This window comes from the organism of the source record quoted next, unplaced genomic scaffold, assembly GCF_019419815.1.
Source record: "Pyrus x bretschneideri cultivar Hongxiangsu unplaced genomic scaffold, Pyrus_bretschneideri_v1 Contig19, whole genome shotgun sequence".
NCBI classification, from domain to species: domain Eukaryota; kingdom Viridiplantae; phylum Streptophyta; class Magnoliopsida; order Rosales; family Rosaceae; genus Pyrus; species Pyrus x bretschneideri.
The window spans coordinates 5,995,721-6,016,116 of NW_025999490.1; the positions used below are offsets into that span (position 1 = coordinate 5,995,721).

The 20,396-nt window shown below is 36.8% G+C and overlaps 3 protein-coding genes, 1 long non-coding RNA gene and 1 pseudogene across 9 annotated transcripts; 1 reads left to right on the forward strand and 4 right to left on the reverse strand.

Annotated features, from left to right (window-relative positions):
- Positions 1 to 1,535: 1,535 nt before the first annotated feature.
- LOC125476380 lies at positions 1,536 to 4,729 on the reverse strand (annotated as a pseudogene).
- Positions 4,730 to 7,990: 3,261 nt separating this feature from the next.
- LOC103957019 (cysteine-rich receptor-like protein kinase 27) lies at positions 7,991 to 11,346 on the reverse strand. The gene is made up of 7 exons (XM_048582403.1): positions 10,267 to 11,346; positions 9,941 to 10,078; positions 9,695 to 9,822; positions 9,257 to 9,467; positions 8,898 to 9,135; positions 8,622 to 8,772; positions 7,991 to 8,539 (listed from the first exon to the last, which is right to left on the reverse strand). Exons 1-7 carry the CDS (start codon positions 11,114 to 11,116, stop codon positions 8,183 to 8,185), a joined length of 2,073 nt encoding a protein of 690 aa, XP_048438360.1. The 5' UTR covers positions 11,117 to 11,346; the 3' UTR covers positions 7,991 to 8,182.
- A 661-nt stretch (positions 11,347 to 12,007) lies between these two features.
- LOC103956842 lies at positions 12,008 to 16,337 on the reverse strand. 6 transcript variants are annotated; one of them, XR_007257671.1, is made up of 5 exons: positions 16,319 to 16,337; positions 16,036 to 16,102; positions 14,091 to 14,136; positions 13,778 to 13,922; positions 12,008 to 13,678 (listed from the first exon to the last, which is right to left on the reverse strand). It is a non-coding gene; the product is annotated as an uncharacterized LOC103956842 (long non-coding RNA). The 6 variants fall into 6 exon arrangements; XR_007257672.1 differs by lacking the exon at positions 16,319 to 16,337 and having other exon boundaries at positions 12,008 to 12,221; positions 12,356 to 13,678; positions 16,036 to 16,312; XR_007257673.1 differs by lacking the exon at positions 16,319 to 16,337 and having other exon boundaries at positions 12,008 to 13,267; positions 13,549 to 13,678; positions 16,036 to 16,306.
- A 1,560-nt stretch (positions 16,338 to 17,897) lies between these two features.
- LOC125476465 (B3 domain-containing protein At2g33720-like) lies at positions 17,898 to 18,401 on the reverse strand. The gene has a single exon (XM_048582645.1). The coding sequence runs from the start codon at positions 18,399 to 18,401 to the stop codon at positions 17,898 to 17,900; it is 504 nt and encodes a 167-aa protein (XP_048438602.1).
- Positions 18,402 to 20,015: 1,614 nt separating this feature from the next.
- Positions 20,016 to 20,396, forward strand: LOC125476466. The gene has a single exon (XM_048582646.1). It carries the CDS (start codon positions 20,016 to 20,018, stop codon positions 20,394 to 20,396), a length of 381 nt encoding a protein of 126 aa, XP_048438603.1.

Consider the following 20,396-nt stretch of genomic DNA (forward strand, 5'->3'; position numbering starts at 1 on the left):
TTGAATAAATCAAAAGAAATTTAAGTGAGAAAAATAAACAGGAGCGCACTGAATCATTTCCCTTGCAGTATGCATGCATTAGATTTAGTTAAGATGTTAGTCAAATTACCAGTGGAATTGCAGGGTAGAGCCTCTGTGTCTCAGTCAAAACTGCTAAGAGATACTCCATTTTATTAAGGGCATCTTCATTAAGACTGTCTGCAAGTTCAACAATGCTTGAATCATCTTTCAGATTTGCTGCTTCTCGAACTTCCATTGCAACCTTTTCTCGCATTTGAGGGTGCTTGCAGAGCATATAAATAACCCACGTAAGAGTCTTTGCCGGCAATTATTTCAATTATTAGAATGGTATAAAATACGGAAATGTATGATGAATGTACGTATAACGTTGTTTAATTGTCAAAAAAAAAGAAAATTATGACAATTTTTTTTTTAATTTTCAAGTTGTTAAAAAACATGTAGATGGGTGAAAAATGGGTAATGGTAAGAAAAAGAGATAAACGGGTTAATGGGTATTAAACGATTACGGTTAAATGAATATGCGGTTACGGGTATGGTTAACTGTTTATAAACGGTTATGGGTATGAGTATAATCGTTTAGGCAATTACCCAACAAGTAAACGGTTATGTGGGTATGAGTATAAACAGTTACGGGTAAATAATCGCGGTTACCCGCCTGCCATAACCGTTGCCCATCCCTAGGTGAAGGTAAATGACAATTAACTAGTTGAACTAGTCATGATTTCTTTGCAGCATACATTTCACTCCACCCAGCCAATTAGTTACTAACTCTAGTCAAAAGGAAAAAAATGTATATACAAGCGCTCATGCGATAAAAGGTCAATAGCTTAAGATGACGTTATGTGTTTGGACTAATTCCACAGTATTTTATTTTATAGTCAAAACCGTTTATTTTTTAGATCTTCATTCAATTATTCTTATAAAAATTCTTGCAAATTAAAAATCATTTCTGACGAAGACACAGTATGGTTAAAAACACAGCAAAATGTTTGTGTCAATGTTGCATATGAAGTGAAAAAACGTCTCATTTTATGCGACGCATGTGATGAAGATTAGTCATAGAAGGTTGATAGAGACGGGAGTGGTGGGCGACTTGCCAAATTAATCAGGCTCTTATCCCCTCCTTTCAGCTAAGACCGTTGAAAAGAAATCTTTTTGCTTGAAGTTAAGCCACATATTCAATGAGCCTTATTTTATTTTTTTTATTGCTTTTATTCAAACCCATTTGAATCAACAAACCATGAACGCCAAATTTTTTCATCAAATGTTTGAATCTTTTCAACACCAATAGAGAGAGAAGATCGTCAAACCGTGGCCGGTGTGTGCAAGAGGTGGAAGGTTAAGTGGTGGCGTGAACAAGGGTGGAGAAGAAGAATGATTGTGGAACAAAAACAATAAAAAAAAAATTAGGCTTATTAAATATGTGGCACAGCTCCAAGCAGTTAGATAATTTCTTTTGAAAAAAAAAAAATCAAAATGAAAGGAGAGAGAAATAGGAGAGGAATCAATTCCAATTAATCAAAGTCCTCGTTTGATTGGTTAAATTTCTACCGTGATTGGTAGACTGGTCCCAAAACAACTCTTAGTCTGTCTCTTATACATTACAAGCCTTATTGCAAATTACCTAAACAATTGAAAAGAAAAATGACCAAATAAATGGTAAATTACACATTTATAATCTTTAAAAAAAATGCAGTTTTCATCTTAAGAAGCTATCTAGGATATACTTCGGTGATCAATGAAACGTCATTTTCTGATGCTTTGACAGAGCTGCTCTTGGATCGATCCAACCCGGTTGTAATCACCTCCGAACTATTCTTCCATCCCAAAGTCATGTCAGATCCAACGTTACTATCTCTGAAAAATGCTGGTTGTGAGGGTACTGGAAGTGTGACTGAGTAACTGTTAAGCATTAGAACAATAGCATTCATGGTTGGCCTATCGGCTATATTTTCTTGCACACATAGCAACCCAATATGAATGCATCTCATTATTTCATTTCTTGAACCGTTTGTCAACGCGGGATCTATTAGATTTGAAGTTGTCCCTTCCTTCCAACATTTCCATGCCTGCGTTGTGAAATTCGTAGAAATATAGTTAGAGATAAATTATTTTTCTTGGTTGCATTATGCATATAGTTTAAGTACTTACGTAGCTTAGAAGATCCTCCACGTTCTCGCCATGACGAAAGGAATTATTTTTCTGTCCACTCACTATCTCCAAAACTAAGACACCAAAACTATAGACATCCGACTTAACAGAAAAATGCCCATGCATCGCATATTCTGGAGCCATATATCCACTGCATATTGAAACAAGAATAATATATGTTGGTTTTATGATCACTAACTAAGATGAGAACTTTGGATTATTGATATAGATTAACACAATTATAATATAAGCCATGTAGCCTTGTCGAGTACTTACTAGGTCCCCACAATTCGACTGGTATTGCCTTGTGTTTGATCAACCCCAAACAATTTTGCCATGCCAAAATCTGATATTTTGGGACTCATTTCTTCATCAATCAAGATACTACTGGCTTTGAGATTACGATGAATAATTCTAAGCCGCGAATCCTCATGAAGGTAAATGAGCCCTCGAGTAATGCCTACTATGATTTTGTAGCGCCTATCCCAATCCAATTGTGTGCGCTTGGTTGGGTCTGCATGTTCAATACAAGCCAAGGTTACAATGTTTCTTGTATGTTACAAGAATGAGATTTTATGGTAAAATTTTGAAGTTAAAGCTAAAATTGTACAAAAAGAACATTGAAGCATAAATACCAAATATGATGTGGTCTAGACTCGCATTAGGGACAAACTCATAAATAAGAAGCCTTTCAACTCCTTCCAAGCAGAAACCCAAGAGCCTAACTAAGTTTCGGTGTTGAAGCTTTGCCACTAACAAGACCTCATTTTTAAACTCCAAATCTCCTTGTCCAGAGTTTACGGAGAGCCTTTTCACTGCTATTTCTTGTCCATTGAATAACCTACCCTGAAAGAGTATCAAAAGAAAAAGGTTGCATTCAAGGAATATATACATGAAATTGGTGATGTTGCCCATATATATCATCATGTTGTTAAGATTGGCAGGTTAGGTTTTTTCACAATAAAGCCGGCCTCTGTGTTATGATCAATAGTGGAACAATCACTATATATTGTATTTTATTTCGTAAGGTATGATGTGAGAATCTTATCTTCCATAGATGTGTCATATATTACCTTGTAAACAAAACCAAATCCCCCTTGTCCTAGTTTATTGGTTTCAGAAAAGTCATCTGTGGACAATTCTAATGGTGTCAAAATCGAATTGCAAGGATATTGCACTTCCAATTTCGTCCACGTCTTCGCCTGTGGAACAATTTTAACAAAAAATTCATATGTAACATAATTAGATCTAGATGACGTAACAGTACTAGGCTTCCCACTTGAAGCAAATTGAGTTAAATTAATGTTACTGTGTACGTACCTGGAATTAAATTATTATGAAGCATTTTCTTTGCCTTCCGTACTCTTAGACAAATGCCCATGAACATTACTAGTACCAAAGAAGCAATAATTGACACAACAATAATGATGATAGTTCGAGATTTGCTACTCTTCGATCCTGCAAAGTAAAATCAGAAATATATCTTCTCTAATCACATGAGATTCTGAATAACATGTTTAAGTGATTGATCTATCAGAGAGAGGAGTTCTCATTGATCAATTAAATTTTGAGATCAGTGTCAAGCAAATATACAGTCATTGGCATATGTAATGGAGTGTACATACATATAAGTTGTGCGTACGTACCTTGTGAAGTGTTTGTGGTATTGGTTGATGGTGGCTGGAGAACGTATTGGTGGTGTTATTGGGGGCGGAGATGGCAGTTGTTTGACAGTTGTAGGGTCATAGAAGGGGTAAAGATCGAATCTGAAGTTACAGCTAGGTTTATTAACTCCCCCACCTACTTTCCCGTAAAAATAGGAGATACATGCAAAAGCCCCAACTAAGCAATCACTGCAACTTTGCTCTGATATGTCTGGCGTGCATTGCGCTAGTGCAAATATTGTTTGGAAAGATGGGGCACTTGTGTTTCCGAATGCAAATTTCCGAAGAGAACCGCCAGCTGCAGCTTCACTTCTTATGCTGTCCAGTAGCTTCCTCAGCTCTTGGTTGAATCCATCCAGGTCGGACGACGATATGTTATTTATGTTCCAGTAATACGGCGAAGGCTCAGTTTCCATGACGCCATAGATGGAGCGGTTTGAGTAGCGTAAAATGCATTTGTCATACCAACCAATTGCTTCCTTCCGATTAGGGCAAAGCTGAGGGAGAGCATATCGGGAATTATTTAGGCAGCTACGGCAATCTTCCGCCTTGGCATCTCCTCTACAAAGTCCGGTTGCATAAATGCGCTCGTTCGACGAGTTTAGGCGATAGGTTGCATTGTAAAAGCCATACCCGTTGCCGTTTTCGTTGGAGGGCAGGGAGGAGAGGAGGCTGTTGAGGTTTGTCTGATAGGTACTATTGGTGGTATAGTTTCCTTTTTCGTCTATGCAATTTTGAGCAAGGGCTTGATTAATCATGAGAAACAGAATGGGAAAGAGGCAGAATAGAAATCTTGAGGAATCCATTGCTGGCATTATAGTTGTGATGGAAAACCTGCTACACATCTATTTATGAAGAACGAAGTCAATGAATATCTCACTTTACGCAGGACGCGGTGGGAATATCTCACTTTGTGAAAATTATTTACTCGTTTAGTTCGATATACCTTTCTACTTTGTGGTCAGAATACAATTGTCGATTTGTGACTGATTGTTTCTTAGTTCCTTCTCGACTTAGATTGATTGTAATCGGAAAATACATGTGGTTACTACGATGTAACGAGCAAGAAAAGTTACAATAGTTGATATCGCTGCACACCTTACTCTTTACTATAGTTGATACTAGTAAAAATGTCCGAGCTCCGCTGCGGGTTTTGAATTCGTAATCATAGTTTAACACACCAATTTTTAAATTATTCAGAAACCAATCAAAGCAGCTGAATCGACATGGTAAAATAAGTCATTCAGTTGGATCTACATTCTTTTGAATTTACATTAAAAGCCTATGTGCAAACAAAATGGCAGATTTTTTAAAGTCCCAACTATACAATGTATATGAGTTTTTCACATGAATTGGAGAATGATGGTTGTTTAATTGTACCTAAAGTGCAGCAGTAGCTGTCAGTGTGTGGCTAAAATGCACCTGCACAGTGATTCAAAATTGAGTCATGATTCCTTGTACTTGTAGCATAAGTAGAAGAGCAGGTGCTACACAGAAGTTTGTACTATACAAATAGTCAATGCTATTTCCAAACCACCATGAGATTACTTATAATAAACTTACCTAGAAGTTGAAATTCAACCGAACATAAACATCAGGCACATCAGAAAGATGGCAGCAGTTTTAGTCTTGAAGGTTCTCTTCATTTATGTCCTAGTTCATGGGAAAAACAAAAAATGTGATTGCAAAGATGTGATTCCCAACAACAAATCCTACCAAAATCTGATCCTTTCACCAGTACCTACCACCAATTGAATATCCCACCAAGACTCCAAATTTTGACAGCCTTTAAGAACAAAACTGTTCTATGAAACACAAAGCTCTTCCAACACATTGCTTGCAAGATTTACTATGTTTAAACCTCTGATTTATTGGTATCATGGGATTTCTTTGAAAATTTGCATAAACCTCAAAAGTAGTAAAAGTGCTTCAGCAGCATGAGGGTTTTATAACAAAGTAGTCATTTATTTCTGCTGATAAACTGAAACAATGATTGATACAAAGGTCTTCGCATCAGATAAAAATGATTGACTAAGAAGAATTCAAGTGCAAAATGACTGACCAAGAAGACTTCTATTTTTCAGAAAAGTAAAAACAATTAGTCGGTTATGGCACAAATTCTAAAGTTAATAAGCCCTAGAGTAGGAAGCCATAAAAAGAGGAGAATTTTACAACATACCTCTCAGAAACAAATAGACTCATTTGAAATGTTCTTAAAGAAATAATACAGCGCCAGATTGGAATCATATCGAAGAATAAGGAGGCCTCAGATATTTTATCCGTAAACCTAAAAACTACTGAGAACAAAAATAACAATCACTCAAATGGAAAGTACAGGGAAGCGCTGCATCAAAGGTCAAGTGGCATACCAGAATTTTGATTCAAATGTCATGGCTGAGAACCTTTGCATCAAAAGCAGCTGCAAGAGCAAATGATGATGCTGCGATGGGAGTCCAAACTAAACAGCAAAAAATTAGAGAGAATAAGAGTAAGAATTCGAACAGAGTTCATGTGTTTATATTGTATAAATGACTCTTAGCTTGTTTTGCTTCTTGCAGGCTTATGGGATTCAGGAAAAATGTTTTATTCAGATCCACAAATGACAATAAGATGAATCAGTTACATTTTACACTCTTCAAATTTTAAGTACTTTGAAATGGATCATTGGTTCTAAATTCACTTTCTAATTGTTTAGTAAGTTGTTGAAGATTGATTTAGGAGAAGCCGAAGCTCCAATATTAATGAGACTTTTCTGTCCATAATAATATAAATGTGGCTCACACATTAGCCTATGTATCGAATTACACACTTGCAACGTCATTAATTTAAAGAACCAATGTATGTTCAAATAATACAAAAATATAAATTAATACGATTCAAAAACCTTATAATATAATTAATATGAGAAAATTAAAACCATGAACCATTTTGAATGTCATTATCAACGCTTAAGTAATAATTCAATCATCAACTTCCATGTCATTTAACTTATAAAATTTTGTTTACAAATTTAATCTTCTTAATTAGCATTTACTCTTTGGATATATAATTGATGAGTCGGCGGTCAGAAGACGTCGTTGTAATGGGAGCATTCATTTTTCTTTCTCTTGATCAGTAATAGTCAATTTTGTGTTTACCAAAAAATGATCACGGAAAAGAACAACATAAAAGACAGATAAAGGTGAAAAGAGTTGATTCTGGATATTCATCCTCGTCAAATTAGAATCCGTTCAGTAAGTTTAGTGGAAGTCTGCAACAAATTATAATGTTTGCACTATTTTCGTCCTCATCTTTCTTTTTTTAGGGTAAAGTAATGGTGAAGGTAAATGACAATTAACTAGCTGAACTAGTCATGATTTCTTTGCAGCATATATTTCAGTCCACCCTGCTAATTAGTTGCTAACTCTAGTCAAATCAAGGAAAGAAATGTATACATAAGTGCTCATGCGAGAAAATGTTAATAACTTAATATGACGTTACGCGTTTGGACTAATTCCACAATATTTTTTTTATAGTCAAAACCATTTATTTTCCAGCCATTCTTATAAAAATTCTTCCAAATTAAAAAGCGTTTTTGACAAAGACACAATATGGCTAAAAACACGGCGAAATGTTTATGACAATGTTGCATATGAAGTGAACAAACATCTCATTTTATGCAACGCATGTGATGAAGATTAGTCATAGAAGGTTGATAGAGATGGGAGTGGTGGGCAACATGCCAAATTAATCAGGATCCTATCCCCTCCCTTCAGTTTAGACCGTTCAAAAAAAATCTTTTGGCTTGACATTGTGCCACATGTTCAATGAGCATTATTATTATTATTTTTTTTTGTTGCTTTTATTCAAACCCAATTGAATCAACAAACCATGAACGCAAAATTTTTTTCATCAAATGCTTGGATCTTTTCAACACCGACAGAGAGAGAAGATGGTTTAACCGTGGCCGGTGATTGCAAGAGGAGGAAGGTAAGCGGCGGCGTGAACGGGGGTGAAGAAGAGGAATGATTGTTGAACAATAACAATAAAAATTTTGATAAAAAATAAAATAAAATAACGCTCATTAAATATGTGACACAGTTCTAAGCAGTTAGATAATTTCTTTTGAACAGTTCAGATTACAAGAGCAGGATGAAAGAAGAGAAATAAGAAGAGAGAAAATTCAAGTCCAATTAATCAAAGTCGTCGTTTGATTGATAGACTGGTCCCAAAACAACTCTTAGTCTATCTCTTATACATCACAAGCCTTATTGCAATTACCTAAACCATTAAAAAGAAAAATGAACAAATAAATGGTAAATTACACATTATGATTTAAAAAACAATGCAGTTTCCATCTTAAAGAGCTATCTAGGATATACTTCGGTGATCAATGAAACCTCATTTTCTGGTGCTTTGACAGAGCTGCTCTTGGATCGATCCGACCCCGTTGTAATCACCTCCGAACTATTCTTCCATCCCAAAGACATGTCAGATCCAACGTTACTATCTTTGAAAAATGCTGGTTGTGAGGGTACTGGAAGTGTGACTGAGTAACTGTTAAGCATTAGAACAATAGCATTCATGGTTGGCCTATTGGCTATATTTTCTTGCACACATAGCAACCCAATATGGATGCATCTCATTATTTCATTTCTTGAACCGTTTGTCAACGCGGGATCTATTAGATTCGAAGCTCTCCCTTCTCTCCAACATTTCCATGCCTACGTTGTGAAATGCGTAGAAATACATTTAGAGATAAATTATTTTTCTTGGTTGCATTATGCATATAGTTTAAGCACTTACGAAGCTTAGAAGATCCTCTACATTCTCGCCATGACGAAAGGAATTATTTTTCTGTCCGCTCACTATCTCCAAAACTAAGACACCAAAACTATAGACATCCGACTTAACAGAAAAGTGCCCATGCATCGCATATTCTGGAGCCATATATCCACTGCATATCGATACAAGAATAATAAATGTTGGTTTTATGATCACTAACTTAGATGAGAACTTTGGATTATTGATATAGATTAACACAATTATAATATAAGCCATGTAGCCTCGTCGACTACTTACTAGGTCCCCACAATTCGACTGGTGTTGCCTTGTGTTTGATCAACCCCAAACAATTTTGCCATGCCAAAATCTGATATCTTGGGAGTCATTTCTTCATCTATCAAGATATTACTGGCTTTGAGATCACGATGAATAATTCTAAGCCGCGAATCCTCATGAAGGTAAATGAGCCCTCGAGTAATGCCTACTATGATTTTGTAGCGCCTATCCCAATCCAATTGTGCGCGCTTGATTGGGTCTGCATGTTCAATTCAAACCAAGGTTACAATGTTTCTTGTATGTCACAAGAATGAGATTTTATGGTAAAATTTTGAAGTTAAAGCTAAAATTGTACAAAAAGAACATTGAAGCATAAATACCAAATATGATGTGGTCCAGACTTGCATTAGGGACAAACTCATAAATAAGAAGCCTTTCAACTCCTTCCAAGCAGAAACCCAAGAGCCTAACTAAGTTTCGGTGTTGAAGCTTTGCCATTAACAAGACCTCATTTTTAAACTCCAAATCTCCTTGTCCAGAATTTACGGAGAGCCTTTTCACTGCTATTTCTTGTCCATTGAATAACCTACCCTGAAAGAGTATCAAAAGAAAAAGGTTGCATTCAAGGAATATATACATGAAATTGGTGATGTTGCCCATATATATCATCATGTTGTTAAGATTGGCAGGTTAGGTTTTTTCACAATAAAGCCGGCCCCTGTGTTATGATCAATAGTGGAACAAGCACTATATATTGTATTTTATTTCGTAAGGTATGATGCGAGAATCTTATCTTCAATAGATGTGTTATATATTACCTTGTAAACATAACCAAATCCCCCTTGTCCCAGTTTATTGGCTTCAGAAAAGTCATCTGTGGCAATTCTAATGGTGTCAAAATCGAATTGCAAGGATTCTGCACTTCCAATTTCGCCCACGTCTTCGCCTGTGGTACAATTTTAACAAAAATTTCATATGTAACATAATTAGATCTAGATGATGTAACAGTACTAGGCTTCCCACTTGAAGCAAATTGAGTTAAATTAATGTTACTGTGTACGTACCTGGAATTAAATTGCTTTGAAGCTTTTTCTTTGCCTTCCGTACTCTTAGACAAATGCCCACGAACATTACTAGTACCAAAGAAGCAATAATTGGCACAACAATAATGATGACAGTCCGAGATTTGCTGCTCTTCGATCCTGCAAAGTAAAATCAGAAATATATCTTCTCTAATCACATGACATTCTGAATAACATGTTTAAGTGATTGATCTATCAAAGAGAGGAGTTCCCATTGATCAATTAAATTTTGAGATCAGTGTCAAGCAAATATACAGTCATCGACGTACGTAATGGAGTGTACATACATATACGTTGTGCGTACGTACCTTGTGAAGTGTTTGTGGTACTGGTTGATGGTGGTGGAGAATGTATTGGTGGCGGAGATGGCAGTTGTTTGACAGTTGTAGGGTCATAGAAGGGGTAAAGATCGAATCTAAAGTAACAGCTTGGTCTATTAACTCCCCCACCTACTTTCCCGTAAAAATAGGAGATATATGCAAAAGCCCCAACTAAGCAATCACTGCAACTTTGCTCTGATATGTCTGGCGTGCATTGCGCTAGTGCAAATATTGTTTGGAAAGTTGGGCCACTTGTGTTTCCGAATGCAAATTTCCGAAGAGAACCGCCAGCTGCAGCTTCACTTCTTATGCTGTCCAGTAGCTTCCTCAGCTCTTGGTTGAATCCATCCAGGTCGGACGACGATATGTTATTTATGTTCCAGTAATACGGCGAAGGCTCAGTTTCCATGACGCCATAGATGGAGCGGTTTGAGTAGCGTAAAATGCATTTTTCATTCCAACCAAATGCTTCCTTCCGATTAGGGCAAAGCTGAGGGAGAGTATATCGGGAATTATTTAGGCAGCTACGGCAATCTTCCGCCTTGGCATCTCCTCTACAAAGTCCGGTTGCATAAATGCGCTCGTTCGACGAGTTTAGGCGATAGGATGCATTGTAAAAGCCATACCCGTTGCCGTTTTCGTTGGAGGGCAGGGAGGAGAGGAGGCGGTTGAGGTTTGTCTGATAGGTACTATTGGTGGTATAGTTTCCTTTTTCGTCTATGCAATTTTGAGCAAGGGCTTGATTAATCATGAGAAACAGAATGGGAAAGAGGCAGAATAGAAATCTTGAGGAATCCATTGCTGGCATTATAGTTGTGATGGAAAACCTGCTACACATCTATTTATGAAGAACGAAGTCAATGAATATCTCACTTTACGCAAGACGCCGTAGTGGGAATACCAGACTTTTAGTAATAGCTCTAGCTACGATATGGTTGCTATCATTCCTCTATACATGCATGTTTAAGTGTTCTACATGATCTCTAATTATCTAGTTTTTCGTTTACAATTTTTTCATGTATCAAGCCTATGTAACTCTTATGAAAAAATAATGCTATTGCGGCGGTCTCAAGCCAATAACACAATATCATATTGGTAAGTTGAAATTTAAAATGCATTGTAATCTCAAATCAAATACTACGTGATTAGTTTGAAATGCCGTTACAATGACATCATTGTATAAGCAAGTTTCTCTTTTATATTATATCTTTGTAGGTATTCTTTTTACTGTTATAATTGAAGATGCTGATATAGACGGGAGTGCTAAATTAAATATTTAAGAAAGCTTCTTCCGAGACTTATACTATTCAACCGTTGAAATAAAGTAAACCACAGATTGGAACAGGAGTCGTTGGCTGGGCCAACTTCTCTTTGCTTGTCGGTGCAGGCATTATCTCGGTCAACAAAGTAAATAAATTATAATATGCAATTCTGACAATTATTTACTCGTTTAGTTCGATACACCTTTCTACTTTGTGGTCAGAATACAATTGTCGATTTGAAACTGATTGTTTCTTAGTTCCTTCTCGGCTTAGATTGATTGTAATCGGCAAATACATGGTGGTTACTACGATGTAACGAGCAAGAAATGTTACAATAGTTGATATTGCTGCACACCTTACTCTTTACTACAGTTGATGCTAGCAAAAATGTCCGATCTCCACTGCGGGTTTTGAATTCGTAACCATAGTTTAACACACCAATTTTTAAATTATTCAAAAACCAATCAAGGCAGCTGAATCATCATGGTAAAATAAGTCTTTAAGTTGGATCTACATTCTATTGAATTTACATTAAAAGCCTATGTACAAACAAAATGGCGGATTTTTTAAAGTCCCAACTATATACAATGTATATGAGTTTTTCACATGAATTGGAGAATGATGGTTGTTTAATTGTACCTAAAGTGCAGCAGTAGCTGTCAGTGTGTGGCTAAAATGCACCTGCACAGTGATTCAAAATTGAGTCATGATTCCTGTAGCATAAGTAGAAGAGTAGGTGCTACACAGAAGTTTGTACTATACAAATAGTCAATGCTATTTCCAAACCACCATGAGATTGCTTATAATAAACTTACCGGGAAGTTGAAATTCAACCGAACATAAACATCAGGCACATCAGAAAGATGGCAGCAGTTTAAGTCTTGAAGGTTCTCTTCATTTATGTCCTACCAAAATCTTACCAAAGTTGATGGGAAAAACAAAAAATGTGATTGCAAAGATGTGATTCCCAACAACAAATCCTACCAAAATCTGATCCTTTCACCAGCACCTACCACCAATTGAATATCCCACCGACACTCCAAATTTTGACAGCCTTTAAGAACAAAACTGTTCTATGAAGCACAAAACTCTTCCAACACATTGCTTGCAAGATTTACTATGTTTAAACCTCTGATTTATTGGTATCATGCGATTTCTTTGAAAATTTACATATACCTCAAAAAGTAGTAAAAGTGCTTCAGCAGCATTAGGGGTTTTATAACAAAGAAGTCATTCATTTCTACTGATAAACTGAAACAATGATTGATACAAAGGTCTTCGCATCAGATAAAAATGACCGACTAAGAAGAATTCCAGTGCAAAATGACTGACCAAGAAGACTTCTATTTTTCAGAAAAGTAAAAACAATTAATCGTTATGGCACAAATTCTAAAGTTAATAAGCCCTAAAGTAGGAAGCCAAAAAAAGAGGAGAATTTTACAACACACATCTCAGAAACAAATAGACTCATTTGAAATGTTCTTAAAGAAATAATACAGTGCCAAATTGGAATCATATCGAAGAATAAAGAGGCCTCAGATATTTTATCCATAAACCTAAAAACTACTGAGAACAAAAATAACAATCACTCAAATGGAAAGTACGGGGAAGCACTGCATCAAAGGTCAAGTGGTATACCAGAATTTTGATTCAAAGGTCATGGCTGAGGACCTCTGCATCAAAAGCAGCTGCAAGAGCAAATGATGATGCTGCGATGGGAGTCCAAACTAAACAGCAAAAAATTAGAGAGAATAAGAGTAAGAATTCGAACAGAGTTCATGCATTTATATTGTATAAATGACTCTAAGCTTGTTTTGCTTCTTGCAGGCTTATATGATTCAAGAAAAATGTTTTATTTAGTTCCTCTCGTAGAACTAAAGAGGTGATGTTGATACAACCATTTTTTATCGCTCGTTTCTTTAACTTCTAAGATTTCTACTTGCCATAAAAAAAATATAAAAAAAAAAAAAACTAATGGCAAAATTATATCAAGGATACAAATAGTTACAAAGGCGTGGATTATAACTGTTCATCTTGGATTTGAGAACTTCGTGTCCTCCTTATTTTTAAACATCAGATCTGAACTCTGTGGTGCTTTCTTTCACACCTAAACACCATCGTCTTCGATCTTGAGGCTTCTACATAGAGAATACATAGATGAGACAGTCATCTTCCATTTTGCCCTAATCTACTATGATCGGAGATGAAGTTAAAGGCATAAGGTGAGAAAATTTTACCTGTGAGTGTGTCGAAACCAAGATCAGGAGGTTTGGCATCTGACTTGCATGGCTGAGCTCAATTTATGAAGAGCAGCGAAGATGGAGGGGTGAATCTGACCACGGCGATGGAGATTTTGTGCATGCTTCTGATTCTAAATCGTACCTGCAATACGGCCGAAAAATTAATGCAGCGGTGGATCGAGAATGAAAGACGACAGAGAGAAGAGTGAAGTCAGGCTGTCTACAGCGACTCGAACGGATCAAAATTTGATAGAAATCTTTAGGGCCCGACAGAGAATGAAAGACGATGGATAGATATGAAATTATATACCTCAAAATGGCAAGGAACCAACTTCTTCCTCCAACGATCCAAATTTCTGAAATTTGCAAACAAAGTAAATTCATTAGCAACTCAGAGACTTTCAAATTTAAAGACCAAATCTAATGAAATTTTAGTTAAATGACCAAAAGCACACCAAAAGAAAAAAGAGATTTTAGAAATATGTTGAATCCAACACAACTAATTTGGTTCAACGAAGAATACGAAAGCTTAAGGCCTAGGTGAAATGTTGCGTAAACTGCAAGGGGCCTCAGCCAAGGCTATAATTGAACAGTAAAGGCAAATTAAATTTGTTTGATCTTGTCACAAAGAACTGAGTGCAGGAACAACTTTTGTGGCTCGATGGCGAGAGAAGTAAATAACCAAGTTTATATATTGCAGTTCGAATAACAGAATTATAGGTTCACAACACCGCAAATAAACTTCACCCAACCAACATGAAATGACACGAAAAAAGAGTCGATTACATAAGTTTTAAATAAGCTTGTGCCAAACAGCTTATGCCACTACGCCCTCTCATGTTTAAGGAGGAATTGAAAGAAAATAGTTCATGAATGTCGTGCTTCTGCTGGTTGCACAGTGCATCGAACAGCGATTTCACAGCAGCAACAACAAATAAATCAAATAATGTAACGGAAGAAAAACAAAGATTAATAATCATATCATGCTTGTTTAGAGATATAATCATAGCAAATAGAGAGACTCAATCCATTGCTAAAATCAGCAACCATTATTTCCCAACAAACAGGTGCAAATATGATCATTAGGTCAGTTCGTTTAGTGTCCTTTTTGTACTCAAATTCGACTCTCCCTCCTTGAGGATTAATAGCTTAGTTTAGAATATCGTTTTGTTAACAAAAACTTAAATCAGGCAACTAATTAAGTTTGGTTGCAATATTCGGGTATACACATATATAGGGCACATGGTTCCGTATATATGCTGATTCCACAAGCATTACTAATCTGAAATTCTGGTGTTTGCCATCCCCTTTCCAGCTAAGCTCTCTCTCCCCACGGCTCTTGGCATCAGATTTTTTGGGTTGGGTCACTACCAATTGTTAGTCAACCCTAAACTCTAAACTTCAATTGTACACCGGCAAAGCATCTTTAGTTCAATCCATTCCTCTCTGCTATATACTCTCGCAAACACAGAGAAATATCCGTTGCAGATAGATTTCAATAGATAAGCATAAAGCATGCATGTCAGTAAATCAAAAGTAATGGTCAGTTGTAGTAGACGTTATGTACCATATAGAAGATAAGGATGCGATGAGAGAGAGATGACACATTATTATTTCACTTTTAAGGTTTTGAGATCACACTCCATCCTTTGATTAAAAAGATTTTGACACTTAAATTAGGCGAACAGATCGAACTAAGGATTTAATCTGCACATGCAACTGCACCTTCAGTTGCCAACACCAAAAATTTCTGTGTATTACTCTAAGAATATCATGCCAGCCCAGCAGGGCAAACCTGCGGCTTTTAACACCATCGTTTGAAATTTATTCATTGCAGAAAGCTGAAAGCAAAAAGATACGGTTACTCTTCTGTATATAATTAACATCATTTCGTCACGTTACAAATATGTAGGGGTTAGGGTTATGAATGGTTCTATGACACTGGGACTCAGACAAAAACCTAGGTGCAACCGACTTTGTATCTGTCGCCCAGTTTATAGTAAGAGTAAGCATCACTGTTTGGCAACGCACAGATCCATCAGTCTGAAATATATATTACAGTAGTTGGCACATGCAAATTACAAACTCTTCTCTATACATGACTGGCAAGCAGAAGAGATATGAGAATATACCAGAGGACCCTAACAGTTAAGATTAGAGAGAACTAGAGTCCGCATTCGAACACAGTTAAGAGATTTGTATTACAAATCCTTTTGTCCAAAACCTAACAAAATTAAGAATGGATAAACAAATACCTCAATGATGGTCTCTTTGGCGCCTGCTCTGTGAATGCATGGTTTGATGTGTATGCTTGTGTTTGATCTACATACATGTCAAGAAGAAAAATTAAAAAGTGCATCACACAAATACATAAGCAACCAAGAATTGGAAAACAATCTACCAACAGAGGAGCTATACTGTTACTAAAACAGCCTAATCTCCCCAACACCCTCATCACAGAAATACAGAAGCAACAAAGTATGGAGAAACAATCTAGCAACAGAGGGATATTCAAACGATGTGAAGCGGAAAAGCAACCTCAATTTTATATGTTGAGTGGCATTTTAGTAAAAAAGAAATGTACCCAAAATTGCACAGTGCCACCTCCCCTCTTGCTTTAGACTAAAGTAATTGCTGCACACCTTACCCTCCAGCACATTTGTGTTTATTTATGATATTAAGATTGAATTTATTGAACGATAATCAAAACACAAAAGATAAATAGTATTTGAGAACAAAGGGAAATCCCGAATGTACATGCATGTGCTCGAATTGGTCCGACCTAGAAGTAATGAAACAAGACTAGCTTGAAGCTTCTGATTTGTTCTTGCTTGGAAGACTAATACAATTCAACCTCTGGATTGAGCCAGCAAGAACAAACCAATATTGAATTTCTCTTTTGCTTGGCCTAGCCATCCGTATGTCTAGAGGAAGCAGACCAATGCATTCACTGAAAATAATGGAACGATACATCGAGGAATATCAGACGAATACAATTAAACAGCTTGTACATCTTTTAATCAACAATAAGTCGTGAATATATGTGAAACTTTAGGAGGTGAGACCTAATGAAAACTAACGGATGGACCCGGTTCAGATGCAATAACAGATAATGACAGTAAGTTGATACATGTATTTCACCATAACGATCGTATTCTCGTATCGAATTACTTTGGTGACTGTTGCCCCAGTTTCTTGTAGCGATAGGTGTGCATAAAGAGAAAATGTTGTGTATACGTTATTTCTTTTAACAAATCATAGCCATTTACATGAAGAACGAATCTGATATAGGATGAAATTAGTGTTATTTTAATTTTCCCCCCTCCTAAAAAACACCAATTCTGTCCCACATCAAAATCACACCATGTAGCACCTACTATCTGTGGGTGTAAAAATTAAGGCTCAAGCAATAAGCCACTTCCCATGAATCCTAAATTTGGGAGAATGGAGTTAGAATAAAGGAGCATGATCGAACGCTTCCAAGGAATTTGAAACATGGAGAAATACAAGGAATGTGGAACTTGGAGTCCAAGCATTTTATGCCTATAAAAAGGCTAATAATCACACAAGAACAGGGGGGAGGATTGAAGTACCTGAATTTTTCTGCTCCAACACTGTCTATTTTAACAAAGCTTAGAAGATCCTCCTCATTTTCTCCATGCTGAAAGCGGCTAGCACACCAAAATTATAGGCATCTGACTTAACAAAAAAGTGCATCTCATACTCTGAAGCCATATATCCATTGCACATCCATAAATAGAATGTTTTTTCATCAAATCCTCGATGGATATCCCATACATTTTTTGTGTTCCGAAACCCCTGACGGATGTCTCATGCAAAATTAAACATTTGAACGAAAACTTGTATTATTTGTTTCTATTAACAGACACATTTTAATGCATATAGTGTAGCACTCAAAGTACACAAAAAAAGTCTAACAATTATCCTGGAACAAAAACTTATAACCATACAGAACTCATCACAGTCACAATTAAAAAAGTAACTAAACTAATCCCATTACATGAAGCACCACATAAACTATTCAGAGTCAGGATTAAGCTAGCTTAGTTTGACAAAAATAAAAATAAAAACTAAACTAGCTTAGCTAATTATTAAACTACTTTGCTCTTTGCAAAACAGAAAACTTGAAGATGTAATTGGCAGTTTTCCAGTCCCAGTCAAGGTAAAGACCGATTTCGTCATTTTCCTTCAAGCCTCTCCGAACCACAAACTTCGGTCTCCAACCTCCATTCAGAACGTAAAAATCACCAGAGTTCCAATGCTTAAAAGTTAACTCATGCAGGTTGCACGTATCCAGATCCACAACTGTAACTGGTAAGCCCTCTTTACTGTCGACCATCTTGGCTAACTTGTCGTCCAAGTAAGACATAACGTGTTTTCGCACTGCTTCTTTTGGCATCAATAGCCTGCTCAGCTCTCCGAGGTCACTCGCCGCTAGCCTCTTCTTGATTTTCCAAATTGAGCTGTAGTCCCAGGTTGGATCCCACATATACAGATCGGTAGAGGGTTTGTGTCCTCTGCAAGGATCATTCAAACTACTGCCAAGGCTGACGCCGAACAGTCGTACTTTTGAAGGGTGGTGGTCTTCTTCTAGTTTCATTGCTAATTTTTCGATTGAACGTAAATGCTTGGAAAGTGTGGAAGATAAGAGAAGCACACTGTTGGTATATATAAAGATTTAATCATGCTTGGATTAGGAAAGTATTGGCTTTCCTAATTTCATCAGGAAACTTTTCCTTTTGTTCCATCTTTCCCTTTCTAATTATTCCTGGTTCGGGTAGGTATTTTGTTTTAAATTTCGAATTCCGTTTGGGCCTCGGTTGGTCTCTTTGCGGCGTGGCCCGCAATACGTTTTTAGTTGGGCTCCTTTCGAGCTGTCCAATTCCGTTGGGCCTGGGTATGAATCCGTTTTAGATTTTTTTTTTTTTTTTTTTAATTTTTATGGACATTTTAGGTGTTAAAATTCCTTATTTAATTTAATAGGAAACTAAGGTATTAATCCTTGAAAAAATTTAGTTTTGACATATACCCAAGGGAGGGCTGAGATAGAGTGAGCCGAGAGAGAGCTTAGAGATGTGAGTGAAATGAGAGAGTTTAGAGGGAGAGAGAAGTGACAGAAAGAAAAAGGGGAGGGGGGATGTCACACGGGATAGGGGGGAAAAGTAAGGGGACAAGAGCGTAGATGTAGGTCCCAGTGGTTCACAATTTAAGGTCAAATAAGACAAAACGTGAAATACCGAAAAACAACACTCAATGTAAAAAAGAAAGGATGGGGTATTACATAAATGGTGGCGTGAATGGTGGTATAAATGGTTCACAATTTTATAAAATAACGCTCATTAAATATGTGACTCAGTTCTAGGCAGTTAGATAATTTCTTTTGAACAGTTAGAATAAAAAAGTGGAATGAAATGAGAGAAATAAGAGGCGGGAAATTCAAGTCCAATTAATCAAAGTCATTGTTTGATTGGTAGACTGGTCCCAAAATAACTCTTAGACCATCTCTAACCGAGGGCTGGACAGAGGGCTTATTTTAGCCTTCTGACCCTTCAAGAAATTAATATTTTAATGAACAGTACAAGACCATATTTGCCTCCGTCTCCAACCTAGGGCCATAGGGCTCGTTTTAGCCCTGTCACAAAAAATCGTCTCCAACCAAGGGTCAAAAGGCTATAGGGCCAAACATAATTTATTATTTAAAAACTACAACTTAAATTCAAATCCAACAACTAAGTGATTTCAGCTAGCCGTTGGTAGCTGACATCATGCTTACGTTAGCTAGCCGTTGGATTTGAATTTTTCTTTTGCTATAAATAGGGTGGATATTGGGTTATAATTCACACAACTTTGAATTCAATCTATTTCAATTCAATCTCTTTCAATTCAAGTTTACAATGAATTCCAACTTTGGATCCGAAGATTCTAACTGGGGGTCTTCATCCAATTCCAAATTGGAACCAAAATGGGCGCAAATGAGACGAGAAGATGAGGAGTCTGATGAAGAAGTTCAACTAAGGCACAACAAACAAAACAGAGCAGTAGCTATGGCTGTGGCCATGGTATGTCAGCCAACTAAGGAACAACCTCAATGGGGTGGCTCTATTACTGGTCGCTCTTACAAACCACGAAACAAAGCCATGTCACATGCCTGATAAACAACTACTTCAACCCTAACTCAGTGTACACAGAAGAGGATTTCAAACGTCGCTTCCAGATGAGGCGTCATGTCTTCGAGCGTTTACTTCGTGATGTCCAGCATGTTAATCCATACTTTCGACAGAAGTGGGATAGAGCAGGCCGCCCTGGTTTATCACCTCATCAGAAGGTTACTATTGCACTCCGAATGATGGCTTATGGCTCCCCAGTTGATTCAATAGATGAAACCTATGATATGTCTAAGTCTACATGCCTTGATACTCTTGAACAATTCTGTGACACAATTGTTCAGGTTTACAAAAACGAGTACCTCCGCGAGCCAAATCAAAAAGATCTTAATCAGCTCCTTCGCAAAGCTGAAGATCGTAGGTTTCTGGGCATGATAAGGTCATTAGACTGCATGCATTGGGATAGGAAGAACTGTCCCACCAGATGGTAA

Excerpts from the sequence above, each read along its gene's own strand:
- LOC103957019 (XM_048582403.1), bottom strand. The coding sequence starts at position 11,116 with ATGTGTAGCAGGTTTTCCATCACAACTATAATGCCAGCAATGGATTCC. Across the intron at positions 10,079-10,266 it reads TACCACAAACACTTCACAAG|GATCGAAGAGCAGCAAATCT; the intron begins GTACGTACGCAC and ends TTTACTTTGCAG. Across the intron at positions 8,773-8,897 it reads AGTCGAATTGTGGGGACCTA|TGGATATATGGCTCCAGAAT; the intron begins GTAAGTAGTCGA and ends ATCGATATGCAG.
- LOC125476465 (XM_048582645.1), bottom strand. The coding sequence starts at position 18,401 with ATGAAACTAGAAGAAGACCACCACCCTTCAAAAGTACGACTGTTCGGC.
- LOC125476466 (XM_048582646.1), top strand. The coding sequence starts at position 20,016 with ATGAGGCGTCATGTCTTCGAGCGTTTACTTCGTGATGTCCAGCATGTT.